This window comes from Theropithecus gelada, chromosome 4, assembly GCF_003255815.1.
Source record: "Theropithecus gelada isolate Dixy chromosome 4, Tgel_1.0, whole genome shotgun sequence".
Classification (NCBI taxonomy): domain Eukaryota; kingdom Metazoa; phylum Chordata; class Mammalia; order Primates; family Cercopithecidae; genus Theropithecus; species Theropithecus gelada.
In genome coordinates, this window is record NC_037671.1 from 81,159,953 (window position 1) to 81,180,340 (window position 20,388).

General features: G+C 36.3%; 1 protein-coding gene across 1 annotated transcript in view; it reads right to left on the reverse strand.

Annotated features, from left to right (window-relative positions):
• IBTK (inhibitor of Bruton tyrosine kinase) overlaps nt 1-20,388 on the reverse strand; it is a 78,578-nt gene that overhangs the window by 46,029 nt on the left and 12,161 nt on the right. Inside the window, exons 3-11 of the mRNA XM_025383362.1 lie at nt 19,274-19,370; nt 16,896-17,020; nt 12,379-12,489; nt 10,653-10,823; nt 9,240-9,357; nt 8,617-8,797; nt 5,824-5,944; nt 2,911-3,088; nt 1,027-1,201 (exon numbers count right to left, since the gene is read on the reverse strand). Coding sequence (XP_025239147.1) covers nt 1,027-1,201; nt 2,911-3,088; nt 5,824-5,944; nt 8,617-8,797; nt 9,240-9,357; nt 10,653-10,823; nt 12,379-12,489; nt 16,896-17,020; nt 19,274-19,370 — 1,277 coding nt within the window. The remainder of the gene's footprint in view (nt 1-1,026; nt 1,202-2,910; nt 3,089-5,823; nt 5,945-8,616; nt 8,798-9,239; nt 9,358-10,652; nt 10,824-12,378; nt 12,490-16,895; nt 17,021-19,273; nt 19,371-20,388) is intronic.

The window sequence follows — 20,388 nt, forward strand, 5'->3', positions numbered from 1 at the left end:
AAAAAAAAAAAAAAAAAAAAAAAAAATGATAAGAACTAAGTTGTCCGTATCCCTGGTTCTTACAGTACTATGGGAATGCAATTACACTGTCCCAACCAACATTTCACCCTTCTCAGTAGGAAGACCAACCCTCCTGTGGTTTGCTTTGGATTGAAAAGTTTCTCAGGAAATGAGACTTTCAACGCTAAAACTGGGGCAGGCCTGGGCAAACCAGGATGGATGATCACCCTACTTGCAGAATTTCCTCCCTCTTCAACAGTACCCTTGATGTTTATCTTAACCTGATACCTCTCTGTTAATGTGACTTAGGAGATTTGCACTGGGATTTACAGACGGCGCCACAACACTTCTTTTGCCAATTCTCATCATATTCAAGGGTCAGAAATTTTTGCAAACTGCCTAAGAAATATTTATAATACATTTTTCAGAATCTGAGAACCTAGGGTACATCATAAAGTATGAAAGACAAGTCAGGCAGGGTGCGGTGGCTCATACCTGTAATCCTAGCACTTTGGGAGGCCGAGGCTGGCAGATCACCTGAGGTCAGGTGGTCAAGACCAGCCTGGCCAACATGGCGAAACCCCATCTCTATTAAAAATACAAAAATTAAGTTGGGTTTTGTGGCAGGCAACTGTAATCCCAACTACTTGGGAGACTGAGGCAGGAGAATCGCTTCAATCTGAGAGGTAGAGGTTAGAGTGAGCCAAGATTGTGCCACTGCACTCTAGCCTGGGCAACAGAGCAAGACTCCGTCTTAAAAAAACTAAAAAAATAAACTTTGCGAGTGCATGTATAGATATTTTCAATATTTTCAATAAATGTCAGTTTACAAACTAAAGGAAATATTCATCACTCTGAGGATAACAAATTCTACCTCTGGATTACCCTGTAAACATGATTATGTCTAAGGTCTCTATAGGTCTTGGCAACAGCTCTTCAATTAAATTTGCACCAGGAGCTACTGAAAGCAAGAAAATTCAGTGATTGTTCCTTCTAAAAAGTGAAATTTAATATATATAAGTATACCTTGTTTTAGGATCTGACTGCAGGATTGCAAAGTTGCATCCACTTGGATCTGTGCTGACACTAACAGCTCTATGTGCAAAGGTAAGTTTCTCAAGTCGAATTCTTTCATACACACTATTTATATCAGAGACATAAGACACATCTGATGAGGAATTGTGAAGGTTTGATAAAATCTCTGTTAAAAAAAAAAAACTACCATTAATCAAGGCTTTACTGAAACCACTAAAATGATTGAGAAGTAAATGGAATAGAAAAGCAGTTAGAAAACTATGGAAATCTTTTTCATATATATTCAGTGTTTTTGAAGAACTACATCCTCTCTTCAACACATTTTGCACTGAATATATTGGTTGTATTATATAGGAAATTTTTGGTGGATCGATTCTAAAATATCCATGATTCCATCTCTTTCAACAAACACATCCTCCATACTGCAACCGAAGTTACCCTTCTAAAAAGCAAATCTAGTGTCATACTAGCTTTTAAAATTCTTCAACTTAAACTTCCTGTTGCCCAAAGGGAAAAAAATTATCCAACTTGGATTAAAAATATATAAATCTAGTGTCTTCATAATCTGCTTGTTTATTTGCTTCCTGCCTTTCTCTTCCCCCTTTCTTGCATGTATTCAGAAAATATGTGAGTGACCAAACAGGGCTACTGTGGTATCATCAGTCTGGTGATATAGTAGTGAAGAAGACAGACATGTTCCTACTCTCATAGAGTACACAATCTAGCAGGGAAGATAGACATTACACAAATTATTATATCATTGCAAGTAAAATCAAGGTTATGAAGGCAAAGGATACAGTGCTTCCACAAAGATATGAAATTTACATGAATGAAATGATTCTGGCTGTAGTGTGAAGAATGTTTAAGGTAAACAAAGAATAGATATAAAGAGGCCATTTAAGGAATTACTGTAAATCCAGGAAAAGAATTAAAAGATGATATAGACTAGGTTGTAGCAATGAATCTGTAAAAAAGTGGAAAGATATAAGAAACATTTGAGAAAGAGAACAAAACTTGATGACTGATTAATTCTAGCGTAAGGGAAATCTGAGTGTCAAAGATAATAATTTACTGAAATAGAAAACACTGAGAAGCAGAAGTTGGAGCATGAGATCATGAATTCAGTTTCAGATCACTAAATATGTCTGACACACTTCTAAAGACTTCCATACGTTGAACCTATGTTCTAGTTACTCTCACAAATTAATCCATTTTAGTCATATGGGGCTTTACTAATCTTCCTCTGACACTCAGTCATTCCAATTTCTATGCTCTCAAGAAACTTACTATGTGGATATTAACATTAGTCTCAGTGAACTGCAAGTATTTATACACATGTCTATTGCCCCTACAAGCCTATGAGTGCCTCAGAATAGAGACCCATTTTATATATTTTTGCATCTTTAAAATTTTCCCCTATATCTGGCACATAGTAAATATATATTAAATGTTTACAGACTTGAATAATCTATAAAGAAATAAAAGAAATACAACTAAATCATTAAACTTTACGAAAGTCATTTCTCTGTGGCTTTATGATTTTGAAGAACACATTTATAATTTTCTGAGTAATTATAAACATTCTTGATTTGGTTTTGGCACACAATAACTGAGTTATTCATACAACAGGTGATTTAATGAGTGACTACAATGTGCCAGGAAATATGCCAAAGGCTAAGGATATAGAAGAATATTCATGGCCCTTGCCATCACTAACCTTACACTACAATTGGAAACAGGCATTAAAAAAACTAATCACAAAGATAAATACATAAAGGTAAAACCTAATAATACTTGTCAGTTGAACCTAATACTTGTCAAATTAAAGGATAATTGAAACGTACTTTTACGTATCGTTCACGTATATGAACTGACCTTTCTTTTCAGAACTCTTTCTTTTTTCTTCAAACCATCTCCCTCTAAATCCTTCTCCATCTTGCGTAACAAACAGAATTTCATTTTTATTTAAAGCAATATCAGAAATGAAGACCTGACGTGGATAGGCCCATCGACACTGCTTCATAGAACTGTTGACTGATCTCCAGCAAAACACCTAAAACAAAACCAAATCATATTGAAATATAAAGCAAGTAGCATTTGACCAACCAAAACCTCAAGATACCAAGAGACAATACTGCTAAAATAAAAGCTCTCATTAGTATGTTTCAATGATCATTCTTCCACAGAAAAGACAAATACTATAATAAAAATCAAGATGATTTTAAAGAAATATCTTTCAGAAAAGTATATTAAGCTGGCCGGGCGCGGTGGCTCACGCCTGTAATCCCAGCACTTTGGGAGGCCGAGGCGGGCGGATCACAAGGTCAGGAGATCGAGACCACAGTGAAACCCCGTCTCTACTAAAAATACAAAAAATTAGCCGGGCGCGGTGGTGGGCGCCTGTAGTCCCAGCTACTCAGGAGGCTGAGGCAGGAGAATGGCGTGAACCCAGGAGGCGGAGCTTGCAGTGAGCCGAGATCGCGCCACTGCACTCCAGCCTGGGCGACAGCGCGAGACTCCGTCTCAAAAAAAAAAAAAAAAAAAAAAAAAAAAAAAAGAAAAGTATATTAAGCAAGCCTGAAGCATTAGAAATTATTTCAAAGGCACTCCTCTTAAGAAGTAGCAATTTCCAGTATTACTTGTTTGGGGCAAACTGATCTGCTATAATGCTAAAGAAAAACAAAATCTTAAAGCTACAACTTACAAGTCAGGCTTCCTGTAGTACTATCTCTTTACAAGAAGAATGATCCCCCTATGAAAATCCAAACTTTACTCTCAAGAAAAAAGTAAATGTATGCATAACTCAATTATATAACTAAAACAAAATCTTAGAAAAATCATTACAGAATTCAATGGTTGTAAATGGTTCTGCAAACCTCAGAGTCCCTGAAAAGTAGCTCCAGGGAACTTGCTAAGGGATGGAGAATGATGAGAGATGGGGTATCAGGCTTCCCAATCCACAGTAGCAACTGTTTTATCTGTTTCATATACTGGTACTCCAAGCACAATTTCATTTGAAAAACTAGAAGTGCTAATTTTTAAAAGTTCAATTCCCTCATAATCAAGTTAAGAAAACTAGAACACAAAATGGTTATCTGACAAGGTCACTAAAAAGTTATTCACACAAAAAGACTATACTGATTGACACTGATGCTTTTAGAGCTTGGTTTTCTTAGTGAGACTCTAGTTTGCAGGAAGTAAACACCCAGAAGTATAAGCTATATCCATTTTAAGTGATACACATCCCCAAATCAAATATAACTTTTTATACTCAACTATTTTACGTAACCCCATTTGTTTCCTTCCACTAGTACAAATTGGAGCTCTAATTCCTTTTTTTCTTCAACTTTTAAGTTCAGGGGTACATGAGCAGGATGTGCAGGTTTGTTACATAGGTAAACGTGTGCCATGGTGGTTTGCTGCACAGAGCATCACATCACCCAAGTATTACGCCCACCATCCAACAGCTATTCTTCCTGATGTAGAGCTCTAATATTTAAACCCAGTTACTACTATTAAACTCATCTTCATTCTCCATCCCTATAAAGTATGCCTGTAACGACCCAGTAGGTGGAGTTTTATGATTAATTCCTCAGTTTCTAAAATGTCAAACTTTACAGCACATTATAAACCTTGAAAAACATTATTTTAATTTTATAAGTAAAACCAGAAAGTTATCTGTGTTTTTCTACCCACACTGTGTGTTTTTCAGTATCATTAGTGTATAATATATACTTTTAAATATAATTTTTAAAATCTGTATTATTTAGAGATGGCTCCCACTCTCCCACCCTTCAAAAAAAATTGAGATATATTTTATATAATATACAAATACATCAATTAAAGCATATATTTCGGAAAATTTTTTTAATATTTCAAATTAATAAATTTATTAGAGAAATGTACTGGTATGTTTGCATAAGGAACTAAAATTAGAACTTTTCATTTAAGAGATAAGAAATTCCTTACACACTAGTGATCTGAAAATCTTTCATATATAATGTGGATAGTTATAATGTATACACATATTATAATGCATACATTTGTATAAAATTAAATCTGGAAAAAAATTTCCAACTATGCAACAAATGTATCATATTGCCTGATCTTTGCTTTTTTAAGAATAGTTATGTGAGGCCAGGCACAGTGGCTCACACCTGTAATCCCAGTAATCTGTGGGGCCGGGGAGGGCAGATCACTTGAGGCCAGGAGTTTGAGACCAGCCTGGCCAACATGGCAAAATCCCATCTCTACTAAAAATACAAAAACTAGCAAGGCGTGGTGGCACATGCTTGTAATCCCTGCTACTCAGGAGGCTGAGACATGAGGATCGCCTGAACCCAGGAGGTGGAGGTTGCAACGAGCCAAGATCATGACACTGCAATCTAGCCTGGCCAATAGAGCGAGACTGTCTCAAAAAAAAAAAAAAAAAAAAAATTTATAGTTACATTACATATCTCATATTTATGCAATTCAGTATCATTTATCAGTATTCAGTGTAAATAACATCAAAATCTTTCATTTTAAGCACAATAAATTTTTTGATTACAGTTTAACAAATCAGTATTGTGCAACACTAGATTAAATGTTGTCTGTCATACTATCTCTAAATCCCAGCTCCATACTAATTAGTAATGGATGCCTCAAATATACTTATTTTGGCACCCAGCAGTAATCATCAGGGTCAACAGGAATCGTCACTAACATAGCAATACATTTTCATGTTACCAGGTCTGCCATAGCTATCAACCGAGAGTAAGATTATACTTTTACATAATATATACTTACCCTTCCAGCTCCATCCATTGCAAGAATGCAAATTTGACCCCCATTTTCTTTCAAATGTTCAGGATCAACCTTGTATTCCATATGACCCCCAGACACAAGAACTTTCTTCAAGTTCAATTGTCTAGATTAAAAAAAAAATTCTAGATTAATATGTTCTCTAAAATACACATGCCTAAACTTCAAGGAAGTTACTATTCAAACAATCTACAGGCAATTATTGTGAAAGGTGAAGTAAAATGATTTGGTCTTTGGTATCTCTAGTCTTCCATTCTGTAAATTTCCCCTACAAGGTGGCTGTTCCTTTCTATGGCAAGTCTTTTTCCCTCAAATGCCTTTACCCACACAAACACACATATTAAATGCCTGAAGTTCCACTTGCTAATTCAAACATTCACTCTGGAGTTTAAATAACTGGTATGGGCTGGGTGCAGTGACTCACGCCTATAATCCCAGCATTTTGGGAGGCCAAGGCCAGTGGATCATTTGAGGCCAGAAGTTCGAGACCAGTCTGGCCAACATGGTGAAACTCGAGCTCTACTAAGACACAAAAATCAGCCGGGCAAGGTGATGCGTGCCTGTAGTCCCAGCTACTCGGGAGGCTGAGGCAGAAGAATCACTTGAACCAGGGAGGCAGAGGTTGCAGTGAGCAGAGATCACACCAGTGCACTCCAGCCTGGGTGACAGAGAGAGACTCTGTCTTAAAAAATTAATAAATAATAAACAAATAACTAGTATAGCTATAAGCTCCTAAGTGCATCTGTATTTTAACAGAAAAGACAAATTTTAAACCTCAAAATAGAAATGCTTAATTTCAAAAACGGCTAATCCTAAACAGATATGGCTACCATGAAAATCATCTGTACTGCTATTCAATAACTCATTCATTAGCTACACATTTCATTATATCTGCACATTTGATGTGCATAGCAATATATGAACTCTGCCTGCTGCTACTCCAATGACTGTTCTCCCTTTTAAAGGAAAAAGAAACTTTTCAAAATTACTATATTGTATAACTTAATCTGTAACAAAATAATTTACTTAATGTAAACTTGGATATAACATATTTATGTGATTTAATGTTATATAGGCAAGTTTTATAAATGTCAACTAAAAATACAACTTAATATCTTACGTATCACCTCAAACTCAGGAAAAAATCTATTTCCTCAGTTTTAAGAAACATATTCACATTTTCATGTTTATATAACTAAAATATAACCTAAAATTGAAGTCAAAAGTAACTTTCTGCCAGGTACAGTGGCTCACACCTGTAATCTCAGCATTTTGGGAGGCCAAGGTGGACGAATCATGTAAGGTCAGGAGTGCGAGACCAACCTGGCCAAAATGGCGAAACCCCATCTCTACTAAAAATACAAAAAAAATTTGCTGGGCATGGCAGCAGGTGCCTGTAATCCCAGCTAATTGGGAGGCTGAGGCAGGAGAATCGCCTGAACCTGAGAGGTGGAGGTTACAGTGAGCGGAGATCGTGTCACTATACTCCAGCCTGGGCAACAGAGCAAGACAATGTCTCAAAAAAAAAAAAAAAAGGAACTGTTATACAAAGAAGGTAAGTTTTTACAAACTGATAGACATTTTCTGTTCATGAGTACCTTCATGGATGGTATCTGTTTTACATTATCAAAAGTATTTTGTTGCATTTAAATTTAAATCCCTAATTGTTTTAAAAGTTAGACAGCTATTCTCTAGAAATCCTGTACACAACTGCTTCCACTAGTTGAGCTATCCACTTCCAAGAATCATTTATATTTGCACGAAGACCTATTTCAGTACTTGTATTTATTTAAACTAATAATGTATATATTTATAATGAATTTCTCATAGTAAAACACTATATAAATGGCAAAATATTAGTCTGAAACCTGTCTATAAAAGTTGAATACTTTGGAATGACACAATAAATATGCACAGCAAAAAACTGTCAATAAATTATCAATTATAAAAGATTCAAAATGTATTAAAAATGTAGAATTCTGCACTTACATTACTTCACAATTGTTTTTAAGCACTGGTTCCTTAAATCATTCAAAATGAAATGACAGGTGACACATTATGAGTATGGTTTATATGAAAAGACAGGGAATTCCAGTTGGTGCACCCACCCATACTTAAAACTTTATAAAGCTGGAAGCAGTGGCTCACACCTAAAATCCCAGCACTTTGGGAGGCTAAGGCAGGAGGGACGCTTGAACCCAGGAGTTCAAGACTAGCCTGGGCCACACAGCGAGAACCTGTCTCAATTAAAAAGAAAAAAAAACACTTTATGATTCTCTGCTTTGACTTGTCAACCAACTGCTACTTTACTGCATTCCATTATAACATTTTTTAAATATATATATACTTATCAGTTATAAACACTGAGTCTGGTTAGAGGGCTCATGACATATGATTATATTTTAAAGACAAATACACGTATAATGTAAAAAAGGCTACAGAGAAACCAATGATAAGAGTGTCACAAATCAAGAATTAAGATTAATATATTTCTGTGCACTGAAAGCATAAAAAAAGAAAAAACATATATCTCATATTTAACTACATATTAAACATAATTCAGAAATACCACTTTACAACTTACACAGAGATTTTATATATATTCACTAGATCCATGCCAAAAGACAAAAATGAAAGACAAAAATTCCTGATGTTTCTCCTCATTCAATATTTTCCATTTGACATTTATAGAACATAGCCTAAAGCTGACACTCAGATATTTGCTGGAAGAGTTGAATTATTATTAAAGTTATGTTTCTTTCACAGAAATACACATACTTAGAAGCCATCTTCTTACACTGATAGTCTGCAAGTAAGTAAATATCTCCCCTTGTGGTAACACAGACTGTAGCTCCATCACTTGCAGCAACCAAAGACAGAGCGATGTCTTTATGGTGAAGGGCAGAGACCTGACGAGGAGCAGTTACACACTTTTCTCCATTGGGATCTAGCAAACAACCTAAAAAATGATACAAATAAGCAAATCACAAAATAGCTCTTTTAAACTATTTGGCCAAGCACAGTGTCTCATGACTATAATCTCAGCACTTTGGGAGGCCAAGGTAGGCAGATCGCTTGAGCCCTGGAGCTCGAGACCAGCCTGTGCAACATGGTGAAACCCCATCTCTACAAAAAAATAGCCCAGCATGGTGGTAAGGGCCTGTGGTCCCAGCTACTTGGGAGGCTGAGATGGGAGGATAGTTTGAGCCCAGGAGGCCAAGGCTTCAGTGAGCCGTGATCGCACCCTGAACTCCAGCTGGGATGACAGAGTGAGACTTTGTCTCAAAAAAACAAAAAAAGTCACTCATAATCTCATTCTAATCAATAAAAATTAAAAAGAAAAGATAATTTTTTAAAGAGTCCAATTTAATTTCCAGATATTGTCATCAAGGATTTCTTACCCAGTTGTCCACCATTTAGTCCCATAGTGTAAACAGCTTCTCTAGTCCATAGGACTGTATGAAACCTGCCTGCTGCAACGCCAATGATTGTCCTTCCTTTCAGATATTTTGCCTGTATCTATTCAAAGACAAATAAAACTGCAATTTACTATGTATCTATGACCTACTACGATTTTTTAAAGATCCAGCAGACCAGCAAATATATGGTATACTTGCTGTTAGTGGCCCCCTCAAGTGCAAATGGCAGTTGTCACTAATAGATCTCAGCACTCGTACTAAGACCTGAATCCTTCTTGGAACACAAAACATTGTGACGCAGCCACTTTCAGTCAGCAGTTTTAACATACAGAAAATTGGCATGGTATAAGAATCAAATTATTAAACTTTTAGCTATTTTTCTTTTTCTAACAAGCAATATGCAAAACAGCTAGTCTCATTCTTAATAGAAAACAGTACTTTTAAATTAGATATTTCCACGGTCTCTCAACAGTGGCATTATTGACATTTGGGGCTAGATGATTTTTTTGTCATGAGATTGTCCTGTGCACTACTGTGCACCTTCTGGAGATGGTTGTGCACATGAGAGTAAAACAGTAGAATAAAGAATACTGGTTTTTGAACCCATGTCCCCTAACATCAACTTGTCACATGTGATATCTATGCAGAGGCAGATTTAATGAAGCAAATAAAACTTATGTCTCTGGGTTCCTCACTTGCCTGAACCCATTTGGTATTGATAAATTTCATATTTTTTCTTAAGGAGGGCCTAAAAGTGTTTAAGTTTCAAACCCAAAATATCTGGACCTCCCTTTGCTTATGAATACTTAAAAGATGCAGTTTGGTGGCTAATCTCCCAAATGCAGAATTTCCCAAGTGCTTTCTTTCTTCCTCCAAACAAATGCTAATATGTACTATGTTTAATTGCTCCCGTTAAAAATAAAGACAACAGGCTTGGTGCGGTGGCTCACGCCTGTAATCCCAGCATTTTGGGAGGCTGAGGCGGGCAGATCACCTGAGGTCAGGAGTTTGAGACCAGCCTGGTCAACATGACAAAACCCTGTCTCTACTAAAAATACAAAAGAATAAAATAAAAATTAGCCAGGTACGGTGGTGTGTGCCTGTAATCCCAGCTACTCAGAAGGCTGAGGCAAGACAATCGCTTGAACCCGAGGGGCAGAGGTTGCAGTCAGCCAAGATCATGCCACTATACTCCAGCCTGGGCAACAGAGCAAGACTCTGTCTCAAACAAAATAATAATAATAATAATAAATAATAAAGACAATATATACCACTGAAGATAAAGCTAAATAACAGAAATAAAATAAGTTGCTCTGTCAATAACCTACATTTTTTTTGTCCATATAGGTTTTATTGCAAATGTAAAAGCTTATTATTTAAAGGAGTAAAGCTTACCTGTCTGGGTACATTACAACTGGAAGGTGGAGGAATAATTCCCAATTGATGAAAAATGTTTAGACCAAATGTATAAACACATCCATCTTCAGTTAACACAACAGTATGATCCTCAGCAGCTGCCACTTGGGAACAACTATGACCATTCAGTCCTTCCACAAGCCGAGGGACCTACAAAATAAAATGAACTTTAGTACACTACATTAACCATTTATACAGATATGCAAGTAGAATTTGATGATGCTACATCTAAAATGACATGAAATGACATGACTGATACATGGCTGTATCGATCATAGGTAAATTCTACATTTCAGCAAAGGGTAGATGAGTTAAAAGAATATGGTTGTAAGTTTATCAGCAAAATACAAAAGCCCAGTAAGACATTTCAGTGAAATAATTCAATTCAACAAATGATTTTTGAGCCTTTACCATACACCAAGTGCAAATTTGTTTGGTATGAATAAAGGGAACTCATCAAAGTATACACTGGTACATTGAAAAAGACAAAAATACAGAATCAATGCTTCCCTTCAGGGAGTAACCAAACATATAGTATCATATTCCTTTGGAGTCATTTAAATGTCCTGAGTTCAAATCTTTCTTCTGTCACTACCTATTTGATCTCAACCAAATGTCTTAACCTCTCTGTACCTCATTTTCTTCATCTGAAAACAGTAATCAGTCAATAAATGATTGCTATTACTAGTATCATCATCATGCATAAAATGAAGACAATACTTGTGCCTCACAGGGCTGTTGTGAGGCTTAGGTAATAATTATATATGAAAAGCACAAACAATACTTAAAACAAAATAAACCCTCAAAAATGGAAGCTATTATCATTATAGCTTTCCCCTTTTTTAAAGCACCATTTAATAGATAAGTATACCAGAAGTCCCCACATAAAAAAAAAATTAAAATAACTTAGTGAACCAATTTTCTGATAGGTAATGTACTAGGTCTCTTCTAATTAGCACTAAGTTTCAGTAGCATTAATATCAATTTTGTGACTATATAATGAAAATACTGGCTCAGTTTTTAGACCACAGAAATCTTAATGAAAAGTTAAAAACAAAAACCAGAACTACTTCAGGAAAAGTGTTTTACAATTAGTATGCCTTCTTTTTGTTGTTGTTGTTGTTGTTTGTTTGTTGTGAGATGGAGTTTAGCTCTTGTTGCCCAGGCTGGAGTGCAATGGTGGGATCTCGGCTTACCACAACCTCTGCCTCCCAGGTTCAAGCAATTCTCCTGCCTCAGCCTCCTGAGTAGCTGGGATTACAGGCATGTGCCACCACGTCCAGCTAATTTTGTATTTTTAATAGAGACAGGGGTTCTCCATGTTGGTCAGGCTGGCCTCGAACTCCCGACCTCAGGTGATCCGCCTGCCTCGGCCTCCCAAAGTATTGGGATTACAGGCATGAGTCACTGCGCCTGGCCTAGTCTGCCTTCTTTTATTTCAACTGCAGAAACATTTTAAAGCTTATATACACTCCTGACTCGGTATTTGCTATAACCAAAGTATTACTTTTTTAATCCTTTTGCATTGTATGTAAACCCTTAATTTGAACGTGATATACCAGGAAACAGATTTTTTTAAATCTATTATCAATTGGTGTATTATTTCGTCCTTACAGTTGAAAAAAAAAAACTTAGTTAACTGTTTCTTTCAGCTTATCAGCACTTTTCTAAAGTTACCTAAACAGTGTAATGACATTTCAATTACCAAGCATGTCTGTTCATCTCCATGTCCTAATCGCCCTCCAGGACCATGACCACAGGTATAAACCTGCCCTTTCTGAGAGAGAAACACGGAGTGAAATTTACAAAGCACCACCTAAGGGAAAACAAGAGAATATTAGTAAACGTCTCTGAATAAAATATATTTTATGAAAAAGAAATAGAATATTGTTAATTATTTAAACAGGATAATGGATACAAGGGGAATTCATAAGATTTAAATTTCCACATTTTAAGTTTTCTGTAATAAAAATAAAAGATATATATGCTTTGTTTTAAAATTATGTCTGAAAACATTGACATGAAAAAACAGAACAAAGAAAGAATTAAGCATGTTACCCACAGAAGAGATTACTCAAAGGAAAATATAATTTTAAATCTTCAATTCCAAAACTTAGTAGCCAATTGTTTTCCAATTTCATGAAATACCAAATAGAAAGAAATGAGCAGAGTGCAACAGGAAGCATAAAGATTACCAAATAGTGATATATGGTATTAATAAAAATAACAGAAACATCTTCAGAGTGTTTTTAAAAAACAATAATGCCATTTATACATAGTGTGGGGGGCACTATGTCCTTTACCTTATCTCTAGTTTTATCAACACATCTTTAATATTATACATTTATAATTATTTTAATAAATAATTTTATATTTATTTTCAAGTTTTTCTCTTTCCTTTCCCATTTCCTTTTTCCTTATCTGCCTCAATCTCAGTACCCTCCCTTGCCCCTGATACACAGACTTACCATTCACATACTACAGAAGACAAAGATACTGAAACAGTTGAACTGCTTCAGCAGAACACAATACAGGAAATGATCAGCAGTTTTAAATATATATATATTTACATATCTAACCCCGGGCCACATTTTGCTATTTTCCAAGCTCTGATATTCATTATACTCGCTTTACCTTAATAATATTTTTTAAATCTTCTCATTTTTGAAAATTGTTTGCATTCATATTTCTTACAACATCTGCAAATATTTCTAACTTAGGATATAAAAAGATGAGTAAGAAATAAAGAAACCCTAAAATCATTTCCAGAAAGTCAAGGTGATTTGGAAAACAAAAAAATTATAAGCTAAACAAGCTCTAAATATTTACACATATCCTAGACCACTCGGAATTTTGTAAGCACAATATAGCTAGCAAAAAAAAAAGTAATGCAAAGATTATTATCTGATTTAGCTGTACCACAAATACCTACAAAGTTTAAAAATAAAATCCAAATTTGCATTTTAAATTTACAATTTGTCAGTGAAATTCATTTTATGAAATGAGAAAGAATACATTTCATTCAATTTTATATTCAATATTAGAATGCCATCCTACAATTGCTGGCTTCTACTACTAAACAACAGTTACAATACTAGACAGTTTTAAGTCATCTAACTTTAAAATCCCAGAATTTTTTTTTTTTTTTTTTTTTGAGACAGAGTCTCACTCTGTCACCCAGGCTGGAGTACAGTGGCGCGATCTCGGCTCACTGCGATCTCCGCCTCCCGGGTTCACGCCATTCTCCTGCCACAGCATCCCGAGTAGCTGGGACTACAGGCGCCCACCACCACGCCTGGCTAATTTTCTGTATTTTTGATACAGATGGGGTTTCACTGTATTACCAGGATGATCTCGATCTCCTGACCTTGTGATCTGCACACCTCGGCCTCCCAAAGCGCTGGGATTACAGATGTGAACTAACGCGCCCGGTCTAATACCCCTGAATTTTTAAATGAGAACTGAGCATGGATTTTCACTTTAATTATCTGGAATATATAATACTAACATTAATAATCTCTATCTCATAGTAGTTAATTCATTTGGTACTGCATAATACAGAATCAGCCCCTTTTCAATAACTAATGGGGCTCTCTATATAACTGGTACTCAGTTAATATTCCCATACTTGCCTTCTCTTCCCTGACTGAAATTTATACTGATTTCTTTCCTCTCAAACCTATCCACTATGCTTGCTTCACCCTCATTCTGTGGTAAATAAAATCCCTTAGATCCTTAATACCTTCACAAAATACACCCATTGCCTTGCCTTACCTGAAATGTGGCTTTCTCTTTGAGTACACTAGTTCACTCACAACCCTCGCAAATGGAATATACTCAAATATTCCAAACTACATATTTCTTAGAATCAGACATTTCAATCACCCTCTGGTTTCCTAATGCCATCATGATTCCTTCACTTTTGTCTTTAAAATCCCTGCTCCGTAACAGTTCATGAAATAAAGGTATATCACGTACTGCCTCAGAAAAGGAAAAACAGGTGTCTTTCTTGTGCCACAATTCCAATCAATCATTAGTGGCTGCTAATGGTTGGATTACCATTTTAAGGAGGAGTCTGAGGACCCGCTCAAGCTCAGCATTAAAAAAATTTTCTGATTAGCATGTCTGCAAAAAGCTCTAGACTAGGTGTGAGCAGCTTGTATACTTGCTGCCCCTGCTCTGATTTCTCACCATCTTGCTCACCCCCTCACATTCACTAAAGACTTGGACACCAAGCTTGATTCTTGCCCATTACAAGTCCTTTCATTATCTTAAGTTCCTTCCAGGTCTATGTAGATGACCCACTAGAATATTAGCTTTCATGATACCATTCTACTCCCTACTTCTCTGGCCACTTTTCATTCCTATATGGGCTTTTATTCCTGTTCTCTCAAAATTTAATATTCTCTAGAGTTTAAGGATTCTATTGCTTTTTTTGTTCCATTGGTGGTTGTGATACATTAGGTTGTGACTTTTAGTTTAAAAAACAGTGCTCTATGGAACCCTAAATATAGTGGTCATATAGTTTATCATGCAAACATTTTTGAGAATGAAAGAGGATACTAACAATTACACTAGGAAAATAATCATAAATCAGAACTGTCCTGGGCAAACTAGGGATATGTTGTCAAATAGCTCTAAAAACTGTCTAAGAATTCAATCTCAGGATATAAGCTAAGTATTGTTATATATGTCATATATGAATAATAGGTGAAAGTTAGAAACAGCCAGTACTATAGTGATAAAAACACTCCAAGCTCATATTCTGGATCAAAGAAGTTTTATGAACTTCAAAATGCAGAAAGAATATAACTAGGAAGTTGTAGGAAATATAAGCTGAAACGGTAATTTAGGAAGACTGAAAAAGTTCTTACATTCCAAGTCACAGAGTTTGGACTTTATCCAAAGGTGATTTAGCTATAAAGACATAATTACCTCTTTTTTAAGACAAATAATTCTGGAGAAGAATATTATCAGGGTTGGAAATGAATGGAGCCAAAGAGTCAAATTAGGACACTGTTGTCACTGTCCAAAAAAAGACCTTGAAAAGGACATGGCACTTAGGTTCATGAGACAGAGAAGAACTAAATAGACATGCTCTGAGGTATCATCTTCAGGATTTATAAATTGAGATTTATAGCATTAAAAATTGAATAGGGTAGTTTAGGAGTGGCAAAAATAACACTTTAGATATTCTAAATTTAAATATCTTGAAAGAATACCCACAGTACGACAAACAAAGTTCAAGAGAAAGACTGGGGCTAGAGATACACATACATACACAAGTATACACAATGTTATATAGAAAGATTTGTCAACAGTAGCTGTATCTAGGGAAGCAGAAGATATCATGCATTATAAGGATGTAAGGCCACAGACCAAATCTTTACAATTGTATCTATTAAAAGTTTTACAATTACTTACATTTAAGAACTCAGGTTCACAAAAAGCATCCCTCGTGCCTACAGCACCTGAGGGCAAATTTTTGAACTCCACACTTCCAAAACATTGCTTATCTGTCTCCGCAAGTGATGAAATTTTAGTTCTACTATCTAGTATCCAATCTGAGAACTGAGACTTAGACATTTAATTATTTATTGCTTGTCAGTGAGAATATAAATAAACAGAATGACTGGCAGTTTACCAGACCGTCAGTTATAAAACTCTATAGCCTTTCCAGACTGCTGTCATCCAACTTCACATCAGATTAAACATATTCTCTTCATGATAAATAGCTTGGAACCTAAAAACATTATTTTGTTACAGAAAAATGAAAGAAGTGTGTTGTTTTCTAAATTGAAATTATTTTATGTTTTAATGCCACCAAAAAAAAAAAACTGTTGTTCACTTATCAAAAATAACACTGAGCTTCAACAACAAATTCACTTGAGAAACAGCTTACAGAATTCTAATGTTCGTTAAATAGAAAAGCTAGAAAATCAAGAGCAGCTCTACCCTCTTAAACTACTATCTGTATAACATTTTCTAATTTCTAACACTAATTGCACAAATATCTTATATTTTAGGGTATTTTACAAAGTCTAAATATAGTTAAGGCTAACAATATCTAAAATAAAATTAGTAAAGTTCTATTGATTGATTACAACATTAAAATGTTACCGTACCTTAAACAAAGTTACGTAACTCACATGAAAAGCTGAACAATCAAATACCAAAGTTCTTTCTCATCTCTAAAAGTATGCAGATTGTACTTCAAAATACCTGCTTGATATAAATCCCACTCCTGGAGAACAGATCCACCAACTCTGGATGATGTTTGCTATTCTGGCTTCCATGACCCAGGGTAAAATTTGTATTATCGCCCCAAGTATAAACATCTGTAGGATCTAAAATAAAAATTAGTTTTTATACTTTTTTATGTTTTAAAACAAATATAAGAACTAATTTAACTACAATATTTGAAAGATGCCAACACTCTTTTGTGAAGGAATCTATTAATATGATATTAGGTAATTCTAGAAATAGAAAATCCAAATCATAGTACAGGCCTGTCTCAATGCAAGCAATCAAACATTTGTTCCTTGCTTCTTTTTTTTTTTTTTAAACAATTGAGACAAGGTCTGACTATGTTGCCCAGGCTGGTCTTCACTTCCCGGGCTCAAGTGATCCTTCCACCTCGGCCCCCCAAAGTGCTAGGATTACAGGCATGAGCCACTCTGCCCAGGCTGTTCCTTGTTTCTTTAGCAGCTAAAGTTTAACTGCCAAAAGAGTAAAATACCACCGGTCATATCTGCTTAGTTTCCATGAAAATAATATATAGACCTATATCAAATGTAAGATATTATTAATCCATGCAGACAAAGGTTCTAAATGTAGCAAATGTGGTTTTATTGTTTGTACAGGAACACTAATTTTCAATACTTTGTTTTTCATAGACACAAAATCAAATTAGTGATTAGGGTAAAGCCCATTAAACTGGAATAGAAATCACAGCTAAGTTCATGATATAAATCTTCATTTTTATTTTAGAAGATGAATAAAGTCCTAGAATGGAATTATCACTGTTACCTGCAACACAGCATCCAGGGTAGAAATGAAAATACAGAATGTGTCCTTACTCAGCTTGCTCACTAGTTAAATGCAAACTATACACTGCCCCAGTTAAATCTTTTCTTTTCTGCCAATTCCCACTTCCAAATCTAAAAGTGCAAACAAACTGGAGGGATTAGTGAATCTGAGAATGTGCGAATAAAAGAATAACTGGGGCTGGGCACGGTGGCATACGCCTGTAATCCCAGCACTTTGAGAGGCCAAGGCAGGAGGATCACTTGAGTCCAGGAGTTCCAGGTCACCCCAGTCAACATGGCAAAACCTCATCTCTATAAAAAAAAAAAATATAAAAATTGGCCGCATGCAGTGGCTCATACCTGTAATCCCAGCACTTTGGGAGGCCAAGGCAGGCGGATCACCTGAGGTCAGGAGTTCGAGACCAACCTGACCAACATGAAGAAACTGCATCTCTACTAAAAATACAAAATTAGCCGGGTGTGGTGGTGCATGCCTGTAATCCCAGCTACTCGGGAGGCTGAGAGAGGAGAATCTCTCAGCTTGAACCTGGGAGGCAGAAGTTGCAGCGAGCCAAGATCGCACCATTGCACTCCAGCCTGTGCAACAAGAGCGAAACTCTATCTCCAAAAAAAAAAAAACAATTAACTGAGCATGACGGCATGGGTCTGTATTCCTCCTAGCTACTTGGAGGGCTGAAGCAAGAGGATCGCTTAAGCTCAGAAGGCTGAAGCTGCAATAAGCCGTGTTCATGCCACTGCACTCCAGCCTGACTGACAAAGCGAGACCCTATCTCAACAACAACCACAAAAATAATGATAATTTCCAGAGACCCTATCTTAACAACAACAAAAGGAAGAACAATTTCCATTCTTTTTTCCTTCTACCTCAATGCTGATGTTACTTTCTGAATATATATCAATTACTTTACAGTAGTTACGATTGTAACAGTCCTCCCATTTTAGATTGTACTTTTATAGACATAAATATGGATTCAAACTTTAAAATGCAAAATGTGTTCTGAATATCAAACAAAAAACATCCAACATGTATTTCTTTGCAGATAACCACACACAAATAAATTTCCCGACTACTTTAAGAAGAATAAAATTTCATTAAAATTTTCTAAGCTAAGCTGCACCTTAATGGAATACATTCGTGAATTTTTTTTTTTTTTTTTTTTTTTTGAGACGAAGTCTAGCTCTATCACCCAGGCTGGAGTGCAGTGGTGAGATCTCAACTCACCGGTTCAAGCGATTCTTCCTGCTTCTCAGCCTCTCAAGTAGCTTGGATTACCTGCCACCGCGCCCGGCTAATTTTTGTATTTTTAGTAAAGACGGGGTTGTACCATGTTGGTCAGGCTCGAACTCCTGACCTCAAGTGATTCGCCTGCCTCAGCCTACCAAATTACTGGGATTACAGGTGTCAGCCACAGCGCCCAGCCCATTTGTGAAATTTTCTTACCAGTATTCTCGAACTCCTGACCTCAAGTGATCTGCCTACCTCAGCCTACCAAATTGCCAGGATTACAGGTGTAAGCCACAGTGCCCAACCCATTTGTGAAATTTTCTTACCAGTATTCTTGAATACTACATGACTTGGTCTATCCTTCATTACAAGATCCAAAGCTGACAAGCCTTCTTTATCTTGAATATACAGACTAACACCATGCTAAAACAAACAAACAAAAAAATACATAAATATATATATATAAAATCAATTACCTATAATCAGTAATTTTTTTTTTTTGTTTGTTTTTGCATTTTTTTTTTTTTTTTTTGAGAAAGAGTTTCGCTCTTGTTGCCCAGGCTGGAGTGGTGCAATGGCACGATCTTGGCTCACTGCAACCTCCACCTCCCAGGTTCAAGCGATTCTCCTGCCTCAGCCTCCCAAGTAGCTGGGATTACAGGCATCCGCCACCATGCCCGTCTAATTTTGTATTTTTAGTAGAGACGGGGTTTCTCCATGTTGGTCAGGATGGTCTCAACCTTCTGACCTCAGGTGATCCACCTGCCTTGGCCTCCCAGAGTGCTAGGATTACAGGTGTGAGCCACCACGCCTGGCCATCTTCCTATTCTTATATACCAAAAAGTCAGATAATCAATCCCATAAATACACTGAAAAAAAAATTTAATAACTTATCTCTCATATTCACACACATTTTTCTCTCACATACTGCAGAGAATAATTAAGAAAAATCACATATCCAACTCTTGCTGGAATAAGGAAGGACCAGAACATGTGAAGAAATACAAAATTAACACTTTAAATAAAAATTAACTACAAGTGAACTTTTTTTTTTTTGCGACGGAGTCCCGCCTTGTCACCCAGGCTGGATTGCAATGGCACGATCTCAGCTCACTGCAACCTCCGCCTCCCGGGTTCAAACGATTCTTCTGACTCAGCCTCCCAAGTAGCTGGGATTACAGGTGCCCGCCACCATGCCCAGCTAAATTTTGTATTTTTAGTAGAGATGGGGTTTTACCATGTTGGCCAGGCTGGCCTCAAACTCCTGACCTCGTGATCAGCCCACCTCAGCCTCCTAAAGTGCTGGGATTACAGGTGTGAGCCACCGCTCCCGGCCATGTGAACATTTTTGATGGTAAAGCAGGTCTGATACCACTTTAATACCCCATAAATGCATTGTCCCTACAAGTCCCTAGCTCTGGGTTTCTGTCTGTGTGGGACT